The 24,239-nt window shown below is 35.9% G+C and overlaps 1 protein-coding gene across 1 annotated transcript in view; it reads right to left on the reverse strand.

Moving 5' to 3' along the window:
• Positions 1-20,915, reverse strand: part of cntrob (centrobin, centrosomal BRCA2 interacting protein) — a 36,448-nt gene extending 15,533 nt beyond the window's left edge. The window contains 9 exon segments of the mRNA XM_056449844.1: positions 514-612; positions 688-804; positions 3,485-3,601; positions 7,427-7,556; positions 8,007-8,079; positions 8,981-9,071; positions 9,788-9,998; positions 16,677-16,841; positions 20,839-20,915. Coding sequence (XP_056305819.1) covers positions 514-612; positions 688-804; positions 3,485-3,601; positions 7,427-7,556; positions 8,007-8,079; positions 8,981-9,071; positions 9,788-9,998; positions 16,677-16,837 — 999 coding nt within the window. The 5' untranslated portion in view covers positions 16,838-16,841; positions 20,839-20,915.
• Positions 20,916-24,239: the final 3,324 nt, after the last annotated feature.

Below are 24,239 nucleotides of genomic sequence, written 5' to 3' on the forward strand. Positions count from 1 at the left end.
ACCCTATTTATTACCATCTCCACCACTGTATTAATCATTACCACCAATATTATCTGCAGCATCATCTCCAACACCATATTTATCACCATCTCCACCACTGTATTAATCATTATAACCAATATTATCTCCAGCATCATCTCCAACACCATATTTATTACCATCTCCACCACTGTATTAATCATTACCACCAATATTATCTGCAGCATCATCTCCAACACCATATTTATTACCATCTCCACCACTGTATTAATCATTACCACCAATATTATCTCCAACATCATCTCCAACACCATATTTATTACCATTTTATTACCATCTCCATCACAGTCATAATCATTACCACCATTATTAGAATTACAACCACTATAATCATTACCTCTCATATTAAAAATAATAATAACCAACAGCACTCTTATATAACCACCACCATCAACGCCATACTCATAAGCTCCATCATAATCATATTCATGTCACCATTTAAAAGATTAATTTGTCAAATCAACACTGCAGTACCAGTCGTTTGTTGGTCTTCTGCAGCTCCTGCTTGTGTTTCTGCTCCTTCTTCAGAGTCTCCTCAACCTGAGAGAGATTTTGCTCAACACGAGACAAAGCCTGAAACACACACATAGCAGCATTTTCACAAATATAATCACATGTGGAAGTGTGTGTGTGTGTGTGTGTGTGTACCTGTGCATGTTTGTTGTGTGTTTTCTCTGCGGTCTCCTTCTCCTCCTGCAGGCGTTTCATCTCCTCATTTCGCTCCTGATCGTGTCTCTTCCAGCCCTCAACAACCTTCACCAGTGTCTGACACACACACACACACACCCTACTGTAGTTTTACAGTGTTTATACATCATGACCAAAAAAACACACACAATAAGAGTAATGATCAGACTGCAGACAAGATGGCCTCATTCACTTCACAAACACATCCAGAAATGACATTAAAAAATATTTACTAGTAAATATGCATTCATTATTTACAATAGACATATGCTATTGTTTAATCTACTATCATTATTCTATGGGCTCATTTCCACTGCACAACAAACAGGCAGCCTGTATTGAGGACCAAGAGTGACTTAATTAATTTAAAATGATTTATTAATATCAGTGGTGGGCCGTTATCGGCGTTAACGCAAGACTCTTATCTTATCTACTCTTACGCGATAAAAAAAAAATATGGCCGTTAATCTATTCTCAAAGTTGGATTTGGAGCTGGCTCTATTCTACGCAAGCTTTGATGACTTTCACCTTGATATTTTAGCGCGGATGTATACCTGACGGTGAGCCGTCTGACAAAAAAGTGCCCTTCTGAATCAAATCAGTAGGATGCCTGACTTTAGCTGCAGAATCGGCAGTTTCACTTTAACTCACGAACATTTCATTCATGCCCCCGTGACAAACTGGGGTATTAGACGCAGATAAGGGGTAAGGACTGCTGAGAGTGTTATGGAATTTAATAACGCATGCTGAATGGAAAGAAAAAACTTCCGCATTTTGCGATATGTGTGTGTGCGGTCCTTTACTGACGGCCGTGTGTGTGGATCTTGTCGGAAAATATGGTGAAAAGTGCTACATGACGGTAATAGTTTGATTGCGGTGTTTACTTCAGTAATGCCACTAATACATGTGCTCCACATGTCTTAACTCCATTTCTGTTTAGTTCAGTTATGACGGATTAAGGTCATCAATAATGGCTGTTTGGAGTTTATGTAGGCCTACAGTTCAATATAATGTTTAACTGAATAAACAGTAAACACAAGTACATCTTATTGAACATCATTTATTTTCATCACTGATTATCACAGTAGAACAGTTTCTCAAGCAGTTTGTGATGCATTTTGGAAACAGGAGATGAGCCCCTGTTCTAATGCGCCACCTGTCTTGAGAAACCCATTCTTAAAGACTTACTTGTAGTCATTATTTGGGTAGCACACATATTCTGAATCCCTTCGGCAGAATTCAAATGAGCCATTTTAATCTAGATTAACTCCAAGATTACAGTGAGATTAATCTAAATAAAAAAATGTATCTATGTCACCTATAAATAATATGCTTTTTTTACTCAACAAAATTCTCAACAATCAGTAAATGTGATGCAGAAGTGGGATGTAATATTTTATTGACTATTTTTGCAAGAAGGCGGCACTTTAGTTGAGTACATTTCCTTATAAGCCTATTACACAGAGTTTTTATGCCTTTTACGAAGTCAAATTTAAGCACTTTTCAAGGACTTTCCATGAGCTTTTTCAAACCTTCCAGCACTTTCCAAGCATATGCATTCTTCATCCCATTATACCATATACAGTGGGGAAAATAAGTATTGAACACGCCCCCATTTTTCTCAGAAAACATATTTCTAAAGATGCTGTTGACTTTAAATTTTCAGCAGATGTTGGTAACAACCAAAGAAATCCATATAGGCAAAGAGAATAAATCTAATTAGTTTACAAATAAAGTTGTGTGTAATAAAATGAAATACGCATGGTAAAAGTACTGAACAAATAAAGAAAGGAAGGTGTAGTTGGGCAGTGAAAGCCCAGACAGCAGCTGAAATCTCTCAGTAGTTCTTCATCAACCCTCTGCTCTTCCTCAGTGTAAATCAATATCAGCTGCTTCAGTCCAACATCTACATTAGCAGGAGGATGAAGATGAACCCAGGGTGGACATTTCAGCAAGACAATGATCCAAAACACAGCTAAGGAGATTCTCAGATGCTTTCAGAGAAAGAAAATCAAGCTGTAGAATGGCCTAGCCAATCACCTGACCTCAATCCAATAGAAAATACAGAATAAAGCTCAGATTTGATAGACGAGACCCACAGAAGCATCAATATTTTGACACTCTGTGAGAAACTCACACCTGAGCAATGCATGAGGCTTCATTCTCCATATGAGAGGCGTCTTAGAGCTGCCGTCATTAAAAAAGCCTTTATATAAAGTGTTAAACACATTTCAGTAGTTCAGCACTTTCTCCTTCTGTCATTTCACTGATATTACACATTTTGTTTTATTTTTATGTGTTTATTGTTTGGGTTTTACCAAAATCTGCTTCAATTCCAGATCAACAGCTCCTTTAGAAATATTATTCCCAGGAAAAAACATGACAATGTGTTCAATACTTATTTTCCCCGCTGTATTGTTTTCTATAGTATAGTATATTAGGATGTCTGCCCAAAGCCCAACACTGAATTACTGTCATTTACTCTGTTAAATGTTATTTATTTGTATATATAAAAAGTGTCATCCTTCACCTGAAATTTATTTTTATTTTAATGAAAAAAGACAGGCAGATCCCACGTTACAGACTCCAGAGTTTTCATTTCATGCAGAAAGATTATATAACATATAGATAATATAAAATAGTAAAACAATTTATTACAAAATCCGCACAATTACATTGAAACACACACTCTTTACAAGCGCTCTTTTAAACCTTTAAATCAGTAGTTTTATTATTTATGATTATACTGTGTGTTTACCTTGTCCAGCTGTTCAATCATGATGTCTTTCTTGCGGTCGGCGGCTACAGCGAGTGTTAACTGCTGCTGAAACTGAAGAACTTTACTTTGGAGAGACGCCACCTGCTGCTCACACACCTGAAACACACACAAACACACACACACACTCACTCAGACAATGTGACAGATTTGTAAACCCTATTTTAAATTAAATCTTTAAAGAGCTCCAATTGTGGCCTTTTAACAAGATGTAAAATAAATATTTTGTGTCTCCAGAGTGTGTCTGTGAAGTTTTAGCTCAAGATACTCATCAGATCATTTATAAATAAATAAAAAAGACAGTCAGACAGTTACAGCTCATCCAGAACGCTGCGGCTCTGACCAGACCAAGGATATCAGAGCACATCACACCTGTCCTCAGGTCTTTACACTGGCTCCCAGTTACACTCTGAATAGATTTTAAAGTATTATTACTGCTCTATAAATCACTAAATGGCCTCAATTTGTAATGTAATGAGCTAAAAGGAGCTCAATACATTACAGATATGCTCACTGAATACAAACCTAACAGATCACTCAGATCTTTAGGATCAAATAAACTAGAACTTCCAAGAGTTCAGTCAAAGCAGGGTGAATCGGCTTTCAGCTACTAACAGCGCCCCCTGCTGCTGGAATCAGCTTCCAGAAATGATCAGATGTGCTCCAACATTAGGCACATTCATATCAAGACTGAACACACATCTGTTTAGCTGTGCCTTTACTGTATTAGCACTGTGCTACGTCCGACAGATCGCACTATTGTGTCTTTCTCTTATTTTTTATTCTTTTATAACCTGTTTAAACACATTTTAATCTGTTTTTATACTATTTGTCTTTTTTATACTTGTCTCTTTTATTCCTGTTTATGTAAAGCACTTTGAATTGCCACTGTGTATGAAATGTGCTATAGAAATAACCTTACCTATAAATACCCTGCTGAAAATGTACATTTTTGGGTCAGAGGGAATTTTAGCCTGTGCCCGTAACACAGACTTTGACAGTGCAGTAACCAAAAACGTAACACTAATAAATGATATTATTTATTTATTTACTTTCTCAGTAGTATTTTAAGGTTACAATACAAATACAATTTGAACCACTTGTTTGTTAAACACAGTAAGCCTCGACTTTCGTTAAATATAACTACTAAAAACAGAAACACAAACTGTATTTGAAAGTAAACCATATAAACATTTGCAAATGATTTAATAACATTACACAAGTCTGAAAAACTGACTAAATATTTAGTTATTCATTTAGATGAGTAAATAGACTCAATGACAGCCACTTTACCAAAGTTTAATTGCATTTATTTACTTATACAATGAAGACTATACCGTGTTATTACATATATTTACAGTTTCTGAACCTCATGTGTCTGAACCTCAACCGTAAACCATAAAGCGCTGTTTATTTCATGTTTATCTTTGTTCTACTGTTTTTATCTCTGCATTCATTTGTTTTAATTTGGTGTATTTTATGCAGATGCACAACAAAATCATCCTAATCCAATTTAAAATGAGGAATGCTTTCCAAATAGTTGCACAAGTCATTTTGTGAAATTACATACATATCGCAATGCACAGTCAGAATTATTAGCCCGCCTTTGATTTGTTTTCTTTTTTAAATATTTCCCAAATGATGTTTAACAGAGCAAGGAAATTTTCACAGTATGTCTGATAATATTGTTTCTTCTGGAGAAAGTCTTATTTGTTTTATTTTGGCTAAAATAAAAGCAATTTTTAATTGTTTAACAGCCATTTTAAGGCTCGTAGCAAGACACTTTATAGATTTTGGACATTACTTGCACCAAGAGGAATGAATGAGGACTTGGACCTTTCAGTTTGTTGTTTAGCTATGATATTAGGAATCATGGATTTTCAGTTGTGACACAAGTAATGCGATGAAAATGGATTTATAATGTTTTTTAAGGGTTGGAATTTCACTGCATTGACGTTGTGACGGTCGCAGTGTTCTAGGAGTTGGTGTCCACTAGATGGAGGTGTTGTGTGATTTGCTTTTTTAGAGTATTGAACAGGCGCAGTGTTTTGCCGTGATTACGTTTGGACCAGGTGCGGAGTGTTACCTGTGATGTGCGTTTGGATGAAGACCAAGAGAACAGGACTGCGGGCGTTCATCCTTCCCTCTTCAGTTTTGGAGTTTTTATTGTTTTCTTTTCTTTATATTTATGTTTCATTTCACTTCATTTTTAATTAAATATATTTAAGTTGATTTGATTTTCTGGTTTGGGTTTTTATTTGGTTTTGTTGCTACTTTCTTGAGCCAGGAGGTTGTAACAACGTAGACATGAATAAAGATGCGGTCACATCGGGCTTTTCCTCCCATATACTTCCATTCATACGCACGCGAATGCGTCAGACCAGAAACGCAGGGTCATGCGTCAAGTTTCGCAGTTCACTTGTGAGCTTTGTGAACTCTGACCTGCGAAATCGCATCACTTGACTGCGTGAGACCAATCGAGGATCAAAACATGACCTCTCTGGACAGAAATTTAAAGCATGGAGCAATCGCTCGCTTTAATGTCTAATCATCTTGTTTAATCCCGCCCCTTCTCACAGCGCCGCACGACAGAATTTCACACACACAAAGCCCAGTGTGACTGCAGCTTCAGGGAATGATGATAATTGATATGCTAATTTCTTGTAAAATAATGTTTTTCAGGTAAGGGTATTTCTCGTGTGGTTAATTATGATATATTGAAATGAAAACGAGACTATTGGCAATCATTGAGTAGCCGACTAGATAATTGACACAACATAACAAATGCATTTTTTAATGTTTTGGTCTGTCAGAATTTCCTTATATTAATGTAAATATGCTATTTTCCTGATCAATAATGTTTCTGAAGGTGAGGGTAAATATATCTTGTGTGGTTATGTGTGTTGGTGAAGTAAGATTGTCTTTAATCATCGAGTGACTGTCAAATGTATTTCTTAATGTTTTGGACTGTCGGATTTTCATTGTATTGATGTACAGATAAGCAAATGATGATAACTGATATGCTATTCCTCTGTGAAATAATGTGTTAAATATGAAGGTAAATAGTCCTTATGTGGTTAATCATGGAATAATGAAATGAAAATGCGGTTGTTTTTTGATCATCCAGTGGCCGTCTAACTAATGACGCAATGTGATTAATTATGGGATAAAAGGGTGGAGTGAGAGGATTGTGTGCCATTGAGGAAGGCATTGTGCTGAAATGTTTGTGTTTTTAAATCACCCGAAGAAATTAAAAATAAAAACAGTACGAAGCTCAATTACTTGAGGAGTGCGAATCATTACCTTTTTGAACAATAGTATTGACAAAATTAACGCACCAAACGAGTTTCTTTAAAAACTGTGAGCGCGCAGGGCAAACTACATTACTCAACAGCCATTTTAAGGTCAATATTATTAGCCCCTTAAAGCTAATTTGTTTTCAATAGTCTACAGAACAAACCATCATTATACAATGACTTGCCTAATTACCCTAACCTGCCTAGTTAACCTAATTAACCTAGTTAAGCCTTTAAATGTCACTTTAATCTGTATAGAAGTGTCTTGAAGAATATCTAGTCTAATATTATTCACTGTCATCATGACAAAGAGAAAATAAATCAGTTATTAGAGATGAGTTATTAAACTATTATGATTAGAAATGTGTTGAAGAAATCTGCTCTCTGTTAAACAGAAATTGAGGAAAAAATAAACAGGGGGGCTAATAATTCTGACTTCAACTGTATATTGCAGAAAAACTAAATATAGCGATATCAGTTTTTGTCCATTATCGTGCCTACCAATGACCACAGCTTCAGCTCAAAATCTTCTTTAACGCTCTGCTGAAAGTTAAAAAAATAAAATAAAAAAATCACCTACATACAGGGGGGGATAACTGCTCATTTTTGTGTGAACTACCCCTTTTACCTTGCGGCGCTCTCTCTCTCTCTCCAGACTGTCTCTCAGCACCTGCAGCTCAGAAACTGCACTGCTCACATCTGAATGAAGACGGGAATAACGCGGGAACAACTCCTCCACACCACCTATACACACACCACTGACACACACACACACGTTTAGAGGCACAGAGAGTGAGGTTTCTGAAAATAGTCTCATCTGATTACAGTGAAATATTATTACAATTGAAAAATTGCTTTGTGTGCGAATAAGAAGCGACACGGTGGCTCAGTGTTCTCTCCGTGTTGGCGTGGGTTTCCTCCGGGTGCTCGGGTTTCCCCCACAGTCCAAACACATGTGCTATAAGGGAATTGATGAAGTAAATTGGCTGTAGTGTATGAGTGTGTGAGAATGAGTGCATATGGGTGTTTCCCAGTATTGGGTTGCAGCTGGAAGGGCATCTGCTGCGTAAAACATATACTGGAATAGTTGGTGGTTCATTCCACTGTGGTAACCCCAGATGAATAATGGGACAAAGCTGAAGGATAATGAATGAAGATTCTCTTTTGCTATTCAGATTATAACAAGTATATGCGTGTGTGTGTTTCACCTGAGCAGGCGTGACGTGGCATCGCTCTCATGTGAATCATCCAGGAAGTGCTGCGATGCAGGGGTCAGAAAATCTACAGGGTCAAATTCCAAAGGTGAGGTAAAACCTTCGACATTAAGTGCACCTAATGTGTTTCTGCATCCCAATTCGTATACAATCCTCCCTAAATAGTAGTCAAAAACAGAACGAGTGTGTCCCACATTATAGTATGCTAAAATGAGTTCTACCATTTCTAGTGGAAATTCATTTTTGGAGGTCTGTGCTCACTCTAATGGTTAATATTTCCCATAATACATTGCAAACTGGAAGTGAATTTGATTAGAACTACAAACACGGATAAAAAGTGTTAAAAAAACTACAAAGATGTCGGACGTACGAGACATAAGTGGAGAAGCGTAGGTAAAGATGTTTGAATGATTGGTCATTAATATCGAAACTACAGGTAAATGTTTATATGATGTTCTCCAGGTTAGAAGAAAAACTACAAAAATGGCAGATGTGTAAAATCAATGGTTTAAGTGCAAAGGATTTGGTAAAGAAGTTTGAATGATTGTTCATTAATATGTGACCTAATTAAGAATCTTTTATTTCTATTTCCTCTTCAACAACAATAATGAACCTCTATAAAGACGTGTTTGGACTTCTGAATGCAAAATGATCCAAACCCCTGAGGAGAATTCTCCGCATGAAAGACTCGTGAACGGCGGATTAACCTGCTGTTTCTTCCCCAATATAGTAGAAAAGGAAATACGACAGAAATGTGGATGATGTGTGGAGATGACTGACAGGGCTCGTAACTAAACAACAGAACGGTCCATTATTGAGGAAGTAGTTTGTCCCAAAGCTTGCACACTCCTCTGTTACACACTCAAAAGCATGTATTTTTCTGCTTTAAAGAGTGCGGACATTAGGACGTAGTATAAGTAGGCAAATTGGGATGCAGCGTGTGTGTGTGTGTGTATGTGTGTTCTCACCAAGCCTGTCTGCAGCTGTCTGTGTTGGCCTCAGTATGGACTGTAAGTGTGTCCTCACACTCTCCATCTCCTCTATGTGCTTCCTGCCACTCTACACACATACACACACAGGTTATTATAGTAAACAAAAACCAAGGGTCCCACTTTATATTAAGTGTCCCTAATGGTCCCACTTTATTTTGATGGTCTATTTGTTGAATTTAAGTTGCATTGCATCTACATGCCAACTAATTCTCATTAGATTATAAGTAGACTGTTAGGTTAGGGTTAGTGTAAGTTGACATGTACTTGCAAAGTTTCTTATAGTCAGTTAAATGTCTGTTGAACACACACACACCCACACACACGCACACACACACACGAATTAAAAATCAGTGTTACACTATTGAGCCAGATCAGTCTTAATAATAATACCTTTACAAAATAAAATGATTTATGAAAACCAATTCGTAAATTTAAAACAATTCATAAATGCACAAATCCAATTCGTAAATTCAAGCCATAAATTCATAAATGCGTGAAGGAAGTCAGAATGCATATTTGATATGCATATTTGTAAACATTATAAATGCATTTAGGTAAGATGCATTTGTGTGAGTATTTGGGGAATTATTTATGCTTTTTACTAGTGAATTGAGGAATTGTCTACTGAATTTACAGACTGTATTTGTGCATTTATGAATTGTGCATTAAGAATTGACTAATCGGATTTTATAAATGTAAATTGTTCTGTGCACGTATTCATTTTATTTTTGCAAATGTATTATTATAGAGACTGATCCGGCTCCATATTTACACAGGCATTACCGTCGGTTGTGCAGATCTCAGGCTCTTCAGAGGTTGAAGTCCCACCTCTTCTGCGTCTGACTCAAGCCCCTCCTCTCCTGAGCCAATTACATCATGGGAGGAGGCGGAGTCCAGACTGAGCTCCTCCAGCCTATCAGAGAGCAAAGGGGGTGTAGCAGAGGTCGTCCTGACAGCAGTGAGATCAGGAGAGGACAGAGCGAATGACACCTGCCTGACAGACATTAATTACATGCACATCAATACTCCGATATTAATCTCATTTGATTCAATCAATATTCAAATAGTCCATGGCAGATCAGTACCAACTGGAACTTCATAAAAAAAATTTAAATGAATACATAAAATAAAAAAAAATATTAATAAAACATATATAATGAAAAAAATTATAATAATACAAAATAACAATAAATAAAAAATTTGCAGTTTCCACTGCAGTTTCGGGTGTTTATACTTTCGAGGCGTGCCCAGCTGAGCTCAATCAGCAAAGCGTCAGGGGTGTATATAAGCGGCTAATCTCACCGCGGCAGCGGTCGCGGCAGCCATCGTGTGAAGACCGACGAGTGTGAAGACCGACGAGTGTGAAGACCGACGAGTGTGAAGACCGACGAGTGTAAAGACCGACGAGTGTAAAGACCGACGAGTGTAAAGACCGACGAGCGTAAAGACCGACGAGTGTAAAGACCATCGACTCTACCTGTGCGACTCCACCGAGCAAAGACACCGACAAAGCACTTGAGTACTTTTTACTTTATTATTTTACTTTATCTCTGCACTCATTATTGTTTTCCTTGCACTTTTATTATGTGTTTACTAATTCCTGTTGTTACTAACACTTGCAGAGCACGGGAGGTACGCTGCAGGCGCAACCCTCACAACCTTCGATTAATTCATCTATCTTCTATTTCACAACTCTCTCTCTCTGTGGGCCTCTGGAATTGTCAATCTGCTGTTAACAAAGCAGATTTTATTACCTCCATAGCCACTCATTCTGACTTTAGTCTCATGGCTCTAACTGAGACCTGGCTGAGACCGGTGGACACTGCTACACATGCAGCTCTTTCTACTAATTTCTCTCTTTCCCACACTCCTCGTCAGACAGGGAGAGGGGGTGGGACTGGACTACTGATTTCCAAAGAATGGAAATTCACTCAGAGACCGTCCCTGCCAAAAATCAGCTCTTTTGAATTCCATGCAGTCACCATTATCCACCCCTTCCACATAAATGTTAGGTCACTTCTTAGATGAACTGGATGTTCTTCTCTCATCTTTTTCTGATTTTGACACTCCCTTGTTGGTGCTAGGTGACTTCAACATTCACATTGAAAGACCTCAAGCTGCTGACTTCCAGACTCTGCTTGCCTCTTTTGACCTCAAAAGAGCACCTACTTCTGCTACTCACAAATCAGGTAATCAGCTAGACCTTTTTACACTCGACATTGCCTCGCTGATCAAACACTAGTAACTCCACTACAAACATCGGATCATTTCCTTCTCTCTCTCAACATCCACATTACTCCTGAGCCGCCGCACACTCCAACTCTAGTTGCCTTTCGCAGAAACCTACGCTCTCTCTCACCCACTAGACTATCCACCATTGTTTCAAACTCTCTTCCTCCATCTTGCAAACTCTCTGCACTTGATACGAACAGTGCCACTGATACACTCTGCTCCACGCTAACATCATGTCTAGACAGACTATGCCCTCTTACATCCAGACCAACCCGGGCCAGTCCTCCTGCACCCTGGCTCTCTGATGTTCTCAGTGAGCATCGCTCTAAACTTCGGGCTGCTGAGAGAAGTTGGCGAAAAACTAAAAATCCTGAACAGCTCATAACATACCAAACTCTTCTCTCTTCTTTCTCGACTGAGGTTACTTCTGCAAAGCAGAAATACTTCCGTCAGAAAGTCAACAGTGCCACCAATCCTCGCTTACTTTTTAAAACATTTTCCTCCCTCCTCTATCCTCCTCCTTTACCAGCATCCTCCACACTCACTACTGATGACTTTGCTACATTCTTTTGCACCAAAACTGCAAAAATCAGTGCTCAATTTGCTGCACCTACAACAAACACGCAAGATACACCACCAACACCACACACACTCACCTCTTTCTCCCAGCTCTCTGAGTCTGAGGTGTCCAATCTCGTGCTATCAAGCCATGCAGCCACCTGTCCGCTTGATCCCATTCCCTCTCATCTCCTGCAAGCCATTTCTCCTGCAGTCATACCAACACTGACTCACATAATTAACACATCTCTTGACTCTGGTCTATTCCCTACTTCATTTAAGCAGGCTAGGGTGACCCCACTGCTAAAGAAACCCAACCTGGATATAACGCTACTTGAAAACTACCGACCGGTATCCCTGCATCCATTCATGGCCAAGATTCTGGAGAAAGTAGTGTTCAATCAAGTCCTAGACTTTCTTACTCAAAACAACCTCATGGACAACAAGCAATCTGGCTTTAAGAAAGGCCACTCAACTGAGACTGCCCTGCTCTCTGTCGTGGAGGACCTCAGTCTGGCTAAAGCAGACTCTAAATCATCTGTCCTCATCTTGCTGGATTTATCAGCTGCTGTTGACACTGTAAACCACCAGATCCTGCTATCTACGCTTGAGTCACTGGGCGTCGCAGGCACTGTTATTCAATGGTTCAGATCTTACCTCTCTGACAGGTCATTCAGGGTGTCTTGGAGGGGAGAGGTGTCCAACCTACAGCATCTAAACACTGGGGTACCTCAGGGCTCTGTTCTTGGGCCACTTCTCTTCTCCATCTACACGACATCTTTAGGAACAGTCATCCAGAAACATGGATTTTCCTACCACTGCTATGCTGATGATACCCAGCTATACCTCTCTTTTCACCATGATGATCCCTCGGTTCCAGCTCGCATTTCAGCCACTGCATCCAAAATGGTAAAAAGCCATGGAGTAACGATTGATGACCAACTGAACTTCTCTGACCACATTTCTAGAACTGCTCGATCGTGCAGATTCGCACTCTACAACATCAGAAAGGTCCGACCCTTCCTATCTGAACATACAGCTCAACTCATTGTTCAAGCTCTTGTTCTCTCCAAACTGGATTATTGCAACTCTCTACTAGCCGGGCTTCCAGCTAATTCTATCAAACCTCTTCAGCTGCTTCAGAACGCAGCAGCACGAGTGGTCTTTGATGAACCCAAGAGAGCACGTCACACCGCTACTCACCCGTTTGCACTGGCTGCCAGTTGCTGCTCGCATCAAATTCAAAGATGAATCTGATGTTTGCTTACAAAGCAACCTCTGGCTTTGCTCCTTATCTGCTCTCACTTCTGCAGATATATGTGCCCTCCAGAAACTTGCGTTCTGTGAATGAACGTCGCCTCGTTGTTCCATCCTTAAGAGGGAAGAAATCACTTTCCCGAACTCTCACATTCAATCTGCCCAGCTGGTGGAATGAACTCCCTAACTACATCAGAACAGCAGAGTCACTTGCTGTCTTCAAGAAACGACTGAAAACTCAACTGTTTAGTCTCCACTTTCCTTCCTAATCTGCAACTGCCTCTCTGGCTACACCAGTAACTGTACTCTCTCTCTCTCTCTCTCTCTCAAAAACACATTACTAATGCTTTGCTTCTTAGACTTTACACACCTGAAACTTGTCTATAGCACTTGCTCACTGCTGCTCTTATAGTTGTGTAAATTGCTTCCTTGTCCTCATTTGTAAGTCGCTTTGGATAATAGCATCTGCTAAATGACTAAATGTAAATGTAAATCTACGAGTACAAATGTTTTATTAATCTGCGGGTCACGTGTGTCCCAAACTGTGGGTTGTGATCCGTACGAATACCAAATCAACCGTTACACCCCTACTAAATAGTAGAAATTTGTAGTAGACATCTGCGCTCACTCGAATAGCTAAGATTACCCACAATACACTGCAAACTGGATGTGAATTTGATTAGAACTACAAACGTGGTCAAAAAGTGTTGAAAAACTACAAACATGGTAGGCGCACGAGACAGATAGTTAAGTGGAGTAAAACTATTTGAATGATTGTTAATCAATATCCAACCTACTGGAAAATGTTTACATTATGTTCTCCGGGTTATATTTCATTATCTGCAACAACAACGAGGACTTTTATAAAGATGTAATAAAGATGATAAGAGTAGGGCTGTGCAATATGATGATGATTTTATATATATATATATATATATATATATATATATATATATATATATATATATATATATATATATATATATATATATATATATATATATATATATATATAGTATGGACAAAATAAAAAGTCTATTGTCTGATTTTGTGCTCTCACATTTTATTCATGGCATCACAAATTGCATCGTTTACGATAATACTTTTTCATAATTATAAATGTATTTTATAATTATAATTATTAATATATGAGCGCAATATTATACTCATTACTGGGATGCAGACAGAAACATGAAGAACAATATAGTGAGAAAGTTGCAATCTTGAAAGTATAATGTTTACATTTTATTTAGTGATATATCTATTTTGTGTCTGTACTATATCGTGATATACAGTATATCATAAACATGGAATTACTTGGATGAGATTTTCGTCATATTGCTTAGTCCTACTTCATAGGGTTAAAGGGTTTCTCTGTGTTTGTATAAATCAAAGAGCCCAGTGTTCAAACAAAAAAAAACATTGTACAAGCATGTTGTCTGTGCATATTTAAACAACAACAAAAGACAAGAAAGATGCAGCACATACTGATGCAAACATTAAGAAAAGCAGGTAATTTAGCCAACAAAAACAAATCACAAAAATAACCCTTAAAGGGCACCTATGGTAAAAAATCTACTTTTCAAGCTGTTTGGACAGACATATGTGCATGTATGGTGTAAAGACCGTCATATTGTGGTGATATAAACACACCCAGGCCTTTTTTTTCAATTTAACAACATAGAAACGGTGGACCAATTGGAGCAGTTTTCAAACCGACCACAACTTTACGTAGGAGTGCGGTCCCCCCGCCCACCGAATTGATTGACAGCTGCGTATTAACATGTCCGGTAGTCACGTGTATAATCATATAAACAAGACCAGACGTGCGCAAAGCAGCCGGGAATAAAAGGTTTGTTCAGTTCACTAGGTTCATCAATCATCATCAAATGTGATCAAGAGTGAGTTTCACAAGTTTAACATGTTTTAAAACGGAGCATGTGTGTAATGAAGTACAGCGATTCACTTCATCAGCACAGCCGCGGGTCAGAACAGTTATAAAAGAAGACGCTTCAATCCCGGTTTGTGGACGTTAAATCAGGGTTATTTTGTACATGAACATCACAGATATCCATACAGCAGTGGAGATTAACCTGTATCATGTCACATTTACTGTGCAAAAAGAGTGCAAAGCTAAACGGGCGCTCTGTCTGTCTGTCTGTGTGTGTGTCTATGTGTGTCTGCTGCGGTGTGTGTGTGTGCGTGCGTGAACTTTGTGTGACCCTGCCATGCAACTGCACAATAAATACTCATTGGTAAAGTTCTTACTGTAGTATTTCTCACAAACGCTACGTGAGATCTGCTTCCTTTAATTCTGTCTGTTGTCTGGCGCTGCCGAGAGAGGAGATTAAGGCATGCAGAAAGGCACGTAGAAACGGTGGGTGGGGAGGACTAGCCTTAAAGAAGCAGTACACCAAAACCGCCACCCAGTGAAAAAATGTATAAATAGGAATTTAATAAAAGGTATAATAAATAATCTGATGGGTGTTTTGAGCTGAAACTTTACACACACTTTCTGGAGTCACAAAAGACTTATATTAAATCTGAAAAAGGGGCTAACCTAGGTGCCCCTTTAAAGGTGCCGTGAAGTGCTCAGAAATGAGCATTTTATATTTGATAGTGGCATAGTGTAGCCCCTCCTCTTTTAAAAAACAGCCAATAGCGTTTAGTTTTTCTTACAGCTCTGCCGGTGAGAGAGAGAATTTAGATTTTATTGCCATTTCAGCTTCTATGGCTATGTCAGGACAAAAAAACAGATCAAGTTTACTTCATTTTTATAAATACCACTTTTCTATAATTATACAAATATTCTAACAATTCAAATTCATCAACAGCAATAAATAATACACAATAAGTAATACAATAAATAATACACAAGGTAAATGTTAGGTCCCGTGTTTGTGGTTGTGTTGTGTGATTTGCAGAGCCTGCATGATTGCAGATCGGTGAGTGGGTCATCTCACCTGAGACCCATTATGTAGTGCCTATAAAGAATCCAACATTTGACACGAGAAGAGAGCTCGATTAGCCGGACCTCTCTGCCTGGCGTTTTTGATTTATTTTAGTTTGTTTTGGATCATGAGCTCAGTTCACTACCATGCACATGCTTTTTCACTACTGACTTCCATTTATACTGACTTTGATTGCTTTAAATACTTTTGTTAATGATGCTTTTTGTTAATAAATCATTCCTCTTTTCAATTTACCTGGTCCATATTGTCTCTCTGATGTTACAGTTGAGCCGGTTGTAACAGTAAAATACATAAGTAATAATAACTCTGCCAGTGAGAGTGGTTGAGCTCAAGTGGATCAAATAACATGTCAGACGCTCAAGAGCATTTGACTGGTCAGATGATTTGATGAGAAACTGAAGTATGAGGTGACGGGTAAAAAATATGCATTTAGGCGGAGGTGACAAGCTGCTTTGGATGTTTCTATCAGGTTTAGATCTTCTAAATGTGAATTTTGTCGCAGTTTAGGAGTTTCACACTGGATTATAGATATCATTACGACTAACAGACTGAAACTAACATCTAAAACACTTTATTTTAATTTCATGGACCCTTAAGGGACTGATTTATGGAGTGAGTAAATGTGCTGCAGGTGTACTGAGGCTCAGCTGTACCTGTCTGCAGCGTGACCTTTGACCTCCTGCTGTCGGCTGTGCTGTAATGAGCTGTAGAGCCGAGCGGTGACCTGACGAGACGCAGACAGAGGAGACGATGGCCAAGAGCGCACCAGACCACCATCACTAACACCATCAGCAGCAGCTCGGTTCACAGACATCTCACTGAAAACACACACATAGATTTCTTCAACACATTTCTAATCATAATAGTTTTAATAACTCATCTCTAATAACTGATTTATTTTCTCTTTGTCATGATGACAGTAAATAATATTAGACTAGATATTCTTCAAGACACTTCTATACAGCCTAAAGTGACATTTAAAGGCTTAACTAGGTTAATTAGGGTAAAGTTAGGGTAATTAGGCAAGTCATTGTATAACAGTGGTTTGTTCTGGAGACAATCCAAAACTAATATTGGTTAAGGGGGCTAATAATATTGACCTTAAAATGGCTTTAACCAGATTAGGTTACCCTGATGAAGGCAGATCTTTGCCGAAATGCGTAGGTTTCTTTTAAGATTAAGCCATGTGAATAAAGGCTTTTTAAAGTTTCCACATTTTCCGAGTGCCTTGGACTAATTTCTGTTGATGTTTTGATGAAGCCCTTACCCAAAGAGCACCAACCAAATATTTGAGTTACCCTTGAGCGCTTTTTGTTTGTTTTTCTGGATTTATGATTAAAAACTGCTTTTATTCTAGCCGAAATAAACCAAATAAGACTTTCTCCAGGAGAAAAAATATTAGAGGAAATACTGTGAAAAATTCCTGAATCATTTGGGAAATACAAAAACAACAACAACAAAAAAAAACCTCAAATGATCTTGTGACTGGAGTAATGATGCTAAAAATTAGGGCTGCACAATATATGGTTTCAGCATCGATATCACAATGTGTGTGTCCGCTAGGCATGGGACGATAACCGTTTTCATACTGCGGTTTGGAAAAGTCAAGGTCTTAATACCGCCCAAATTTTCTCCCTAAGGTATGTGCACTATATTTTTTTTGTTTTTTGTTTTTAGAATAGTATCTCGAGCTGAAAAAATATCCAAAGATGCCATTTTAAATTGAACTAATGAAGACAGCAGAAGTCAATGCTTCATTGTAATTATTTAGCCTGATCTATTTAATGCTCCAAAATATCATAAATCTTTATGAAAATACATTATATTGTTTTCAAAGTGGAATTTTTTTTAGTTTTTTTACTCAGACATTTAAAAAGAATCTATTTTAGAGCAGCGATCACAATACCGTGATATTGTTATCCAAGGTTATCATACCGTCAGAATCTTATACTGGCCCATGCCTAGTGTACGCAATAGCTACATCGCAGAATACGCAATGTTAATGTTAAATATAGTCAATCAACAATTGAGAACACAAGAGATTTGTGGAGTCATTGCAATGTATAACCAGAACAGAGTGAAACTTTATCATTTGCGTGAGTTTTAAAGGCATTTCAAGAAAGTGTTGAGCATTCGGGCACAATAATGTAAAACAGCTGTAACTTTAAGGAAGAACGATTCTACTGATTTAATAATACAATGAAAACTATAGTGTTATTTTACTTTACATTATTACATTTCTGTGTCTGAATACAGTTTGGCTCTCCGGAAAACTATACAGCACTGTTTATTTAACTTTTTCTTTGCTCTATTTCAATTGAATTCATCTTTATTTCTCTAGCGCTTTTATCGTGTAGATTGTGTCAAAGCAGCTGAACACAGAAGTTCTAGTTAAGATGTTGGTACGACGTTGGATTTTGCTCAGCTTCCAACACAACTTAAAATCAACATCGTTATTGGACGTCAAATTAAGGCTAGATATTGAATTTTTACATTTAGGTCATCTGACGTCTTGACATACATCTAACCTAATATTAACGTCTTATGATGTTGTACCTGCTGGGATGTCAGGCTAAATAATTCAAATAACTCATTGAATCCATCCTTCCGCGTCAATCGTCTTCATTTGTTTCAAAATCATAGATTTCTGTGCAATTTAAAACAGCATCTTTAGATATCTTTTCTCCTGGAGATACTTTTTTCCTATAAACAACAACAAAAAACTAAACAAAAATCGTACACATACCCTAGAAACAGTATAGCAGAAAATTTTGGTGGTTTTGAAACCTTGACTTTTCCAAACCGCGGTATACCTTAAAAACGGTTATCATCCCATGCCTACTCACATCGACCCACCAATCTAAATTAATGATTTCCTTCCACTAATAGAACAATTCAAGCCATCTGGTGAAATCGTATTCATCTGGCAGAAAAACTAAATATCCCAATGCCAGGTTTTTTCAATATCGTGCAGCCCTGCGAACATTTCAGCCTAAAACATATTAAAATAGAAAGCACTTATTTTAAATCAATACTTCACATGTTTACTTTTGAACGTTTTTGCTGTAATTTGGATAAAACAAATGCAGGCTGGAGAGCAGAAAACACTTCATTAAAGCATTACAAACCTCACTGTCATCTTACATTTGACTCATTTATTTATTTATTTGCGTATTTATTTATTTGTGTATTTATTGATTTAATTATTTATTTATTCACGTATTTATTTATTTGTGTATTTATTTATTCGCGTATTTATTTATTCGCGTATTTATTTATTTATGAGTAATTTGGATAATACAAATGCAGGCTGGAGAGCAGAAAACACTCCATTAAAGCATTACAAACCTCACTGTCATCTTACATTTCACTCATTTATTTATTTAAGTATTTATTTATTTATTTATTTATTTATTCATTTGTTCATTTATTTACTTATTTGCGTACTTATTTATTTGCATATTTGCGTATTTATTTATTTGTGTATTTATTTAATTATTTATTCATTCACGTATTTATTTATTTGTGTATTTATTTATTTACGTATTTATTTATTTGTGTATTTATTAATTTATTTATTTATTTGCGTATTTATTTATTTATTTATTCACGTATTTATTTATTTGTGTATTTATTTACTTAATTATTTATTTATTCACATATTTATTTATTTGTGTATTTATTTATTCACATATTTATTTATTTGCGTAATTTAATTATTCTCGTATTTATTTATTTGTGTATTTATTTATTTAATTATTTATTTATTCACATATTTATTTATTTGTGTATTTATTTATTTAATTATTTATTTACTTGTCTATTTATTTATTTAATTAATTATTTATTCACATATTTATTTGTGTTTTTATTTATTTAATTATTTATTTATTCACGTATTTATTTATTTGTGTATTTATTTATTCACGTATTTATTTATTTGTCTATTTATTTATTTAATTATTTATTTATTCACATATTTATTTATTTAATTATTTATTTATTCAAGTATTTATTTGTCTATTTATTTATTTATTCACATATTTATTTATTTGTGTATTTATTTTTTTAATTACTTATTTATTCACGTAATTATTTATTTGTGTATTTATTTATTCACGTATTTATTTATTTGTGTATTTATTTATTTAATTATTTATTTATTCACATATTTATTTATTTGTCTATTTATTTATTTAATTATTTATTTATTCACATATTTATTTATTTGTGTATTTATTTATTTGTTTGCGTATTTATTTATTCACATATTTATTTATTTATTTATGAGTAATTTGGATAATACAAATGCAGGCTGGAGAGCAGAAACCTCACTGTCATCTTACATTTGGTGAGAATGTGAGATGGAAATAGGTTTAATACACATAATACGTTATAATACAATACATGTGTGCATTTTTATTGTCTTACATGCTGTACACATACACAAAAGAGACAGTTAGTCTAATTAAAACCTCAATATCTTATATCTGACCGTCATGGATGAAGATTTGAACATTTAACACGAGATATGGTTTCCATGGGAACAGTGAAAGACTCATAATACATATTTTAATTCTAAAATATTGCTGACAGCGATTAAACGTCATACATAAACAATATTATTTACAGTATACTCGTCTAAAACTAATTAACTCGTGTAAACAAAGCTGAACGTAATCAGAAACAAATAGCGTACTTCACTGTCAATTCAGGCCAGTTCTCTCGCTCTGCTATGAACAAACGCGCAGATCTCAAAAACAGAGACGGTCTAAATATCATACAGGTTAATTTCTGACTGATTTTGTAACTCACCCGATAGTTTGAGGAGTTTGATGAGAGTTTGTTTACCGTCTGAGCGTCTCACGCTGCTTCCCCGCTTCAAATCGCGCCATGACGAAAGCGGAAACACGTCATCAAGCCGCCACGACAACACAGCTAACACATATAAATACAGTCATTGATTTAAACAAAAATCAAATGAAATACAGCGACAACATGCAACATTTAAGAAGGATAAATACTATACAACGCACACAAAAACAAAATAAAATACAACTGAACATACAATGTATGTAAAAATGACTGTAATATCTCTTAAAACATTCGCTCATAACACTGATACATATCAAATAAATACATGGCCTTAGCCAGCCTGTATAGAGGACGACACCTGATTTATCTGCCCACATTATTAATTATTTACACATTTATTTATGCAGGAGTTTGTGTGTTTATTTATTTATGTGCGTATGAATTTATTTAATTATTTATTTATTTACGTATTCATTTATTTAATTATTTATTTATTTGTGTATTTATTTATTTGCGTATTCATTTATTTAATTATTTATTTATTTGTGTATTTATTTATTTATTTATTTATTTATTTATTTGTGTATTTATTTATTTATTTAATTGTTTATTTGTGTGTTTATTTATTTCATTATTTATTTATTTATTTGTGTATTTATTTATTTGTGTATTTATTTATTTGTGTATTCACTTATTTAATTATTTATTTGTTTGTGTATTCATTTATTTAATTATTTAATTAATTATTTATTTGCGTATTCATTTATTTATTTATTTATGTATTTATTTATTTGTGTGTTTATTTACTTGCATATTTTTTGTGTATTTATTTATTTGCGTATTCATTTATTGAATTATGTATTTATTCGCATATTTATTTATTTGCGTATTTATTTATAGTTTTTGCAGGTTTCGTCCTCTATAAGCCTGGTAAAAGGGATGATTCTTTTTTTCTCAAAAAGCGGACCTTTTTGCAGTTATTCGTTAAATTTTCTATTTAATTATGAGGTTTAAATACTGCCATGTGACATTTTAGGCACTATTTTTAGCTGGATTAGCTTGTCGGATGATCATTATAACCACACTTGTTTTTAATATATATGATTAGGGAAAAAATGAAATCTGTTAAAGATTTAAATTAATAACTCTAGCCTACTGTCATTTAGCCTAATAGGTAAAGCAGCAGCACATTCAACCTTCCTCAGAATTTGGCCATTTGAATATGGAACAATTAAAACATAATAATAATAATAATAATAATAATAATAATAATAATAATAATAATAATAATAATAATAATGTAGAGCTTAATGATTTCCATAGCCTCTATTGTAAAAAGTACATCTGAAAACTCATGGGTAACAACAATAGCCTCACCTTACTATTAAAATCCAGTCATTTTTTTCTTCAGAGAATAAGGTCCAATATTTAGAATAAAGGTTCCTTGTGAAATGTTTTCTCTATTTAACAATACACAAGGTCAATAGTGAAAGATGACTTCACTTACATCAGATTCTGCTTGGCCTTAAAGCTTTCGATGGATTATTTTTACAATTTATGATGACAAAATAGGACAAATGAGCTCAAGTATAGGACAAATTCTGGACATTGGTCAGTGCAGGAGTGGGTCTTTCGAACCCCTCCAGCTACAGTCCTGAATTACCTCATTAACTGTACATATTAATACACAGAAAGCTACACAATATTAAAAGTGTGAGGGAAAACCAAGTTATTAAAGGTTTGCTTTAATCAAGATTGTTATCGTTTTAGCTTGTTTAGCTTGTCTGCTAAATATTTGAACGTCAAACTTGTGAAATGTACCTTGTTTGTCAAATATTGGTCTGTTTTTGTCTTTGTGTGCTTACCATTGTATATGAAATAGCTTGTAAATATATATAAATGTTTCTATAGAAAATAAATATATATAATCCGTTAAGTCACATGAACCTATAATGATAAACGTAGCCCAAACACACGATTTACTGACCGAATTTAGGTTTAAATGTGTGTAATATTTACCTTTCAATGCTCAAAAAGAGGAGGGAGGAAGACTGCAAGTCACTCTTTTGTTGATTAAATTAGCTTCCATTTGCTAGCACACACAATGAACACACATTAATACTGCACACATGTTTTAGGCTGAGTTTTTGTCTTGTTTCTACTCAAGATATCTACTTTTTTTTTAAATCAGGAAGCATTTTGTACACTAGTTAAAATTACTGTCTTGTTTAAAGGGAAACTCACTTAATTTTCAAACATTATTGCTGAAAACAAGACATTCTCCATTTTTATTTGTAGAAAACGCCTTAGATTTATGAATCTTTAGATATTTAGAGTACAAATACGACTAAAAGAAACAAACTTTGGAGGTTTTTTAGTCTTGTTTTACAGTATATTCCTTAAAACAAAACACAGAAAGGGAAAACAAAATAACCGACTAATATAACGTCTTGTTTTCTGAATCGTTGATCATTATGAATTGTTTTAAAAGCTTAAAGCAAGAGCAAATATCTGTCAATGGTGTCAGAAAAATAAGCAGAAAGAGTTAAGCATAAACTCACTTCATTTTTATACGAATTGTCAACAAAACAAGACATTAAATTTGTTTCTCCAATGCGTTTATCTTATTTTAAAGGGACAGTTCAGTCAAAAATGAACATTTCTTTCTCACTCTAGTGCAGTGATCACCAAACTTGTCCTGCAGATTTTGGCTCCAACCCTAATCAAACACACCTGAACAAGCTAATCAAGGTCTTACTAGGTATACTTGAACAGTGTTTCCCAACCCTGTTCCTGAAGGCACACCAACAGTCCACATTTTCAACCTCTCCCTAATCAAACACACCTGAATCACCTCATCAGAACATCAGAAGAGACTCCAACACCTGAAGTTAATGGGTCAGAAAAGGGAGACATCCAAAATACGTACTGTTGGTGTGCCTCCAAGAACAGGGTTGGGAAACACTGTACTAGAAACATCCAGGCAGGTGTGTTGAGGCAAGTTGGAGCTAACTCCTGCAGGGACACCGGCCCTCCAGGACCGAGATTGGTGACCCCTGCTCTAGTGCATGGGTGGGCAAACTCTGTCCTGGAGGGCCGGTGTCCTGCAGAGTTGAGCTCCGACTCTAATCAAACACACCTGGCTATAGATTTCTAGTGATCTTGAAGACACTGGTTAGCATATTCAGGTGTGTTTGATTAGTGTTGGGGGTAAACTGTGCAGGACACCGGCCCTCCAGGACAGAGTTTGCCCACGCCTCATCCAGTTGTTCTGAACTTTAATAGATGTCTGTCTTTTGTTGAACACAAATGAATATTTACTGAAGGATGTTGACAAAAGCAGCCACTGAAATCCATAGTAAAAACATTCATTCATTCATTTTCCTTCAGCATGGTCTCTT

The sequence above is a fragment of the Danio aesculapii genome, chromosome 23, assembly GCF_903798145.1.
Source record: "Danio aesculapii chromosome 23, fDanAes4.1, whole genome shotgun sequence".
Taxonomy (NCBI): Eukaryota; Metazoa; Chordata; class Actinopteri; order Cypriniformes; family Danionidae; genus Danio; species Danio aesculapii.